This window comes from Gossypium raimondii, chromosome 1 (assembly GCF_025698545.1).
Source record: "Gossypium raimondii isolate GPD5lz chromosome 1, ASM2569854v1, whole genome shotgun sequence".
In the NCBI taxonomy this organism is placed as follows: domain Eukaryota; kingdom Viridiplantae; phylum Streptophyta; class Magnoliopsida; order Malvales; family Malvaceae; genus Gossypium; species Gossypium raimondii.
This window is the reverse complement of record NC_068565.1, coordinates 9,003,373-9,009,380: the sequence shown is the minus strand read 5'-3', so window position 1 is coordinate 9,009,380 and position 6,008 is coordinate 9,003,373. Positions and strand designations below refer to the sequence as shown.

General features: G+C 37.9%; 1 protein-coding gene across 1 annotated transcript; it reads right to left on the bottom strand.

Moving 5' to 3' along the window:
* Nucleotides 1-691: 691 nt before the first annotated feature.
* LOC105780571 (UDP-glycosyltransferase 73C6) lies at nt 692-2,407 on the bottom strand. The gene has a single exon (XM_012604971.2). The coding sequence runs from the start codon at nt 2,362-2,364 to the stop codon at nt 868-870; it is 1,497 nt and encodes a 498-aa protein (XP_012460425.1). The 5' UTR covers nt 2,365-2,407; the 3' UTR covers nt 692-867.
* Nucleotides 2,408-6,008: the final 3,601 nt, after the last annotated feature.

Below are 6,008 nucleotides of genomic sequence, written 5' to 3'. Positions count from 1 at the left end.
ACCAAACATTAATAGTCTTTTATACCAACTCCGTAAATATTCATATTTAATATTTACGGACCCAATTTATGAAAATGAGATTTTGAAATTGCCTTTTACGACACCGTTGAAAATCGAGCCGTTACAGTTAAGGCTTATTGGGATTCAGTTATTAAATGAAATGAAGTATTAGTCAAATATGTGTGTAGATAGTCTAGCAACTAATTTCTAATTAATGATGGGGTGAATGTGCAAAAATTTTATATTAGTGTTATGGTCTCCAAACTACACATACATAACTTTTCTGACATCCCATATTTAGAAAAAAGAGTCACCTTTTTGTATATTAATTTGGAAGATCAAAACTACACGATTCAAAGATATCAGCATATTGATAGATTTATATATGTTTCTGCATCTCGTTTTTATTATTAACGATCTAACATGAAAAAACATGATCTATTATGTTTATATTAATGTGTTATAGTTCTAACAAAAGAATCTCAAGGGAAATGGTGGGAACTATGACACTACGGAGAAGCTGATCTTCACATTTGCAAAGTACGTTCAGTTGGAAACTATGGCACTACGAATATGCCTAACATTTGGGGTTTGGGATCATGAGGAGTTCGATGATTGAGAGTCGACCATCAATTGAGAAAAGGAGAAAAAAATGGAAAAAAAATAAATCAATGCTGTTAAGTAATGGCAATTGAAAAACGTACCGTAATTATTTCATTAAACCAAATTGTGGATACAAGACACAGACTGATAATAATACGAAACACAAAAAAACAACAACAAAAAAACTACATCAACCGAATAAATCACTCTTTGACGTTATCTCGATTTTCTTATTAGATAGAGCCTCGCTCTTATTATATCTCCTTAGTTCTCATGGCGATGTGAGGTTGGAATCATATCCACACCCATCTTTGAAGATTGTTGGATTATATCTTGGATTAATAGTGTCATATTAAGATAAGAAGATCCACCTACTTCAACAGCTTTATTTGCCTTCTCTCCAAACACTTTTGCTCGTTTTCTTCTCTCTATTCCTTCATTTCCTTCGTTCATCAATTGGTCTATTGCGTTTTTAACATGTTCTTTCTTCAACATGAACCCAGATTTTTCATCTCCCCAGGCCGTAGGTTCATTGGCCCCAACGCTCACTCCGATTTTTAGTATTTGTACTACAAGTCTCTCATTGGTAAACTGGTCTGCAAAAAGTGGCAATGTTAATAATGGAACGCCAGCAGAAATGCCTTCGATTGTTGAGTTCCATCCACAATGAGTTAGGAACCCTCCTATTGCAGGATGTGATAAAATGAGCACTTGGGGAGCCCATCCCACAACTACAAATCCTCTCCCTTTTATTCTTTCCTCAAATCCATCCTCTTCAATCCACTTCATCACCTGGTTCGACGCATCATTATTTCCTCTTAAGATCCAAATGAATGCCTTGTTCGAGGCCTCCAAGCCCAAACCCAACTCTATCAGTTCGGGAGATTTCATAGTGCTCATGCTCCCAAGACAAGCATAAATTACAGAGTTGGGTTCCTGAGAATCAAGCCACTTCAAATACTGCTGCTCATTGATTGAAGCCTTCTTACCTCTTTCAGCCTTATCCAACTCATTTTTGTGGCTCAGAGAAACTGGACCAATGCACCAAGCTTTTGTTATCTTCCTGTACTCTTTGACGTATGGTGATTCCAGCTCTTCGAAACTATTTATGACAACCCCATATGATGCTTCGTCAGCTTTTGTTGTTGTATCAAAAACGTCCTTCCAGGATTCATCAAGGTTAAGCGGCAACTGGGGTTTAGTAAATTCGACCTTTTCAGCCAAGCCTGGCACCTTGAAGCATTCGTAATCAGATGTTACGTTGTCTAGTATCTTGGAGGACTTCAGATTGTGCACACAAAGATAACAGAAGCAGCAAATTCCATGAAACGATATCCTTGGGACCTGAAACTTGGTAGCAATTTTGAGGGTGTAATGCAGAAACATGTCCGAAATAATACAAATGGGGCGTGGTGTTAGCTTCTCAAATAATTCCTGCACTGCTTCGTCCATACTGTTTGCTGCAGTGAAGAATTTGAACAAGTCCTCCATTGAAGATATCATGTCTATATTCTCAACCCCGTCTGGTAACCCTGCTTCTTTGCCTGGAAACCGGAGCTGCACTAAACGGATAGCGCGGCCTGATTCAACAGCTCGATCAATTGTTTTCTGGACTCTGCTTGCATTATGAGGTGTCGTAACTATAGTAACAATCACGTTACGCTGCGCTAACAATCGACCGATATCTACCATGGGGATCAAGTGGCCTTGGGCCATGGAAGGGAACAGCACAAAGTGAGGCTGCTGGGTTTGGGAACCCATAGGAATATGAGTAGAAAGAAGGAAAAGTGAAGTGAATGGTAAGACTAGCGTACCAATATCTGTTATATATACAGCCAAGTATGGAGTCCGATCATTTCAGAAAGGTACAATAGGCTGCTGATGCAAGAGCATACATAAGCATATTATTTGTTTATTCTGTGGAAAGAGCATATATAATTATGTGGGTCTCAAGTAAAGTCCATTCAGAGTTATTTGTGAAAGAGAACGGCAGTGGCAAAACATCAAAAACAATGATCCAAACAGAATATTTAATAATTAATAGTACTTGGAGTCCAAGTGGTGGAAGATCCCGTAGTACTTGGAGTCCAAGTCTTGAATCAAAGAATTATTTCTCTTTTCGCTCATTAATGAACACTATAAAATAATTATTTGGCAGGAATTTTAAATTTTTTACCTTGTTTGTCCGGTAAAATGTGATTTTTTAAAAAGTAAAATTTATAATTATGTGCGTCTCTGGTTTTCACGTCGGGTTCTAATCTTGATATCTCCAATTCAGGCGTGGCTAGAGTTACGATAAAGGTTAGACGTAAAACGGAGTTACCACCTGACTCAAATGATCCCAGAGTGGATGGGGACGGTAGGAAGGTGTTGGAGGATTCATTGCCAAAGATGAGCTATAAGCATTCTCTTATGTGTGCTCCCGGTTCGAAGGAGTAGTTGCGGATGGTGGATGATTTTGATATTAAGGATGGTGATATAAGGACTGAACTGGTAGGTGGGATACCATCGATTACGTTCTCTGACCGGGTGAAGGGTTTCATTGAGAAGAAGATGGAAAAAAAACAATCATTGTTAAGCTATTGGATAGGAAAATAACATTCAATGCTTTGCTAAATAGGGTTACACTATTGTGGAAAACAAATAGTCCATTCCAATTAATGGATTTGGAGAATGATTATTTTCTGGTTCGGTTTAGTGAGGAAGATGGCTACAACAATGTGTTAACTAATGGATCATGGGTGATATTTGGGCAATATTTGACAGTCCGTCCTTGGTCATCCGATTTCTCGATGAATCAGGATGAGGTGAGAGTCCAAGTGGTGTGGGTTCGGTTGCCGGGATTATCTGAAAATTATTATTCGTCATGCATTCTCAAAGCCATTGGGAAAGCGATTGGTTCAATGGTTAGGATCAATGAAAATATCGTTAGTGCAACAAGGGGAAGGTTCGCCAGATTAGCCATTTGTGTAGATTTAAGGAAACCCTTGATTTCTAAAGTCAGGATCAATGGTCATCTCTAAAGGGTTGAATACAAAGCTTGGCATGTTTTCTAAGAGGGTACTTGGAAAGAAAAAGTTTCTGATAAAAGCTCATAGCTCATCGCAATCACTACACCAAAACAGGCTTTTAGCGGCGCTTTTTAGCGCCGCAGATACTTTTAGCGGCGCTTTGAAAAGCGCCGCAACAGACGTCGCTAATGAATGCGCCGCTAAAGGTGTTGGTCTATAGCGGCGCTTCTAGCACAAACGCCGCTGAAGACTAAGACATTTAGCGGCGCTTTAATGGAAGCGCCATAAAGACCTCGATCTTTAGCAATTTAGTAGAAGCGCCGCTATAGATCGTGGTCTTTAGCGGCGTTTTTTCTCAAACGCGGAATAGACCACGATCTATAGCGGCTTGATTCACAAACGCCACTAAAGAACCTAATCTTTAGCGGCGCTTTCCCCTAAAAAGCCGTAATAGACCCTGATCTATAGCGGCGCTTCAACCACAAAACGCCACTAAAGAACCTAATCTTTAGCGGCGCTTTCCCCAAAAACGCCGCTAAAGACCATGATCTTTAGTGGCGCTTTTTTCACAAACGCCGCTAAAGACCCTTATCTTTAGCGGCACTTTTACCAAAAACGCCACTAAAGGCCAACACCTTTAGTGGCGTTTTTTTTAAAAACGCCACTAAATTTGGCAGATTTGTAAAATAAAATTTTTTATATTTTCAGCCCTCCTGTAAAAACAAATCAGAAGAAATCATATCTAAACCAGCCAAAAGTAATAAATCTATATATTAAACAAATAATAAATATCAATAAATAAAATAAATTTCAGATTATTCTTACAAAATGTTAAAAGTTAAAATGGTAATTAAAAGTCAAAATCAAGTATATTTACACGATAGTCTAAGAGGCGGTACATTGCTATGATTCTTGAAACATCTTCATCATGCTCGAAGCTGCCGCTAGAGTTCATCGAACTTTTGACGCCTGCTCGCTTCCCTCGCTGCACCTCGCTTCCCTTGCTTTAGCCTCTGCTTCCCTCATTGCAACTGTACTTCTCTAGTCGCCTCTACTTCTCTTATCAGATTCGCTTTAAGTCATTGGAGTTCTTCATACTTCGTTGAACCTCGGCTTCTCTTGCACAGATCTCGCTTTCAGTTGTAGTGGAGTTCTTCATATCTTTTGAACCTCGGCTTCTCTCGATGTTGCCTCCGCTTTAAGTTGTGTAATTTGCTCAATTGTTGTCGCTTGCATCCGAGCCATCCGGTCTCTTAACCTCGAACTTCACTTGGCTCGACGACTTCAAGGCATATATTGTTGCGAGCTAGATCCAAAATATTGGGATGGGTTAACAAAAATCCTTGAAATCGAACCCGACCATACCTTTCAGACCCAAAACTTCAGTGATAATCCGGTTATCAATGTCGTCAATATGAACAGAACTATCACTTGGAAGCAATCGCTTCAGACTCGCCTTTTTATCCTTTAATTTTTCCTAAAAAATAAATCCTATAGTTAGGAACATAATATATATTAAAAAACCCAATGCAACATAACTTAACAATATTTGCATTACAATAAATGAAATAAATCATTAGAAAATAAACACTATAAATTATTAAAACAATTTAAATTGTATTAATTAAGCAAACGTACCATAATTGCAATCAACCAAAACTTGGGGGTTCATATCAGCTGCAATCAACTTTGCTGTAATTGCAATCAACCTCAGTATTTATAGCATTTTTGTGTGTATATTCAAGTGAATTGGATGAGTAAAGAGAGATGAAATAAGGTATATAAATGCCCAAACATCAAAAGAACAATGAGATTAATGAAAAATTGTCTATAGTCACAATCATCAAATGCAAGTTCAATAAATAGTTCTATCCTAAACATAAGTAAAATCCTAATACTGAAATCGATGCTTCGAACAATTTGGAAGAACACAGATCCATAAAGTTAGACCACAAATACAATTTTTAAAGTTTATGCTACAATATGTAGGACAACTAGGGATTATTAGATACCGTTAAGTTGACCAGTTGAAGTGTTGAACTATATTGTGAGAAAAACAAGGAATAGGGATTTAACTGTAACATTTTATCCTTTCAAGATGTTAGGAAGCCATCGACTTGAATCATAGAAAAAGATGGCTCTTTCACATTCCATATACCTAGCCTCCCTTTACAAGATCTGAATCCAAATCCTCCAAGTTGAAGTCCCAAGTTCTAAAAATTATAGTGTTCCTTTATTTACTTGAAATAAGGTTCACCTAAATGTTGAAGACACAAGGTGAGGGTGTTTTTAGCTTTGAATCTTGTACCTTTCATCCTGTTATTTCCACCTAATTTCATCTTTCTAAGTTTGTTGAATCCTTTATGAAGCATATCAACAAAGATGCATGCTAAG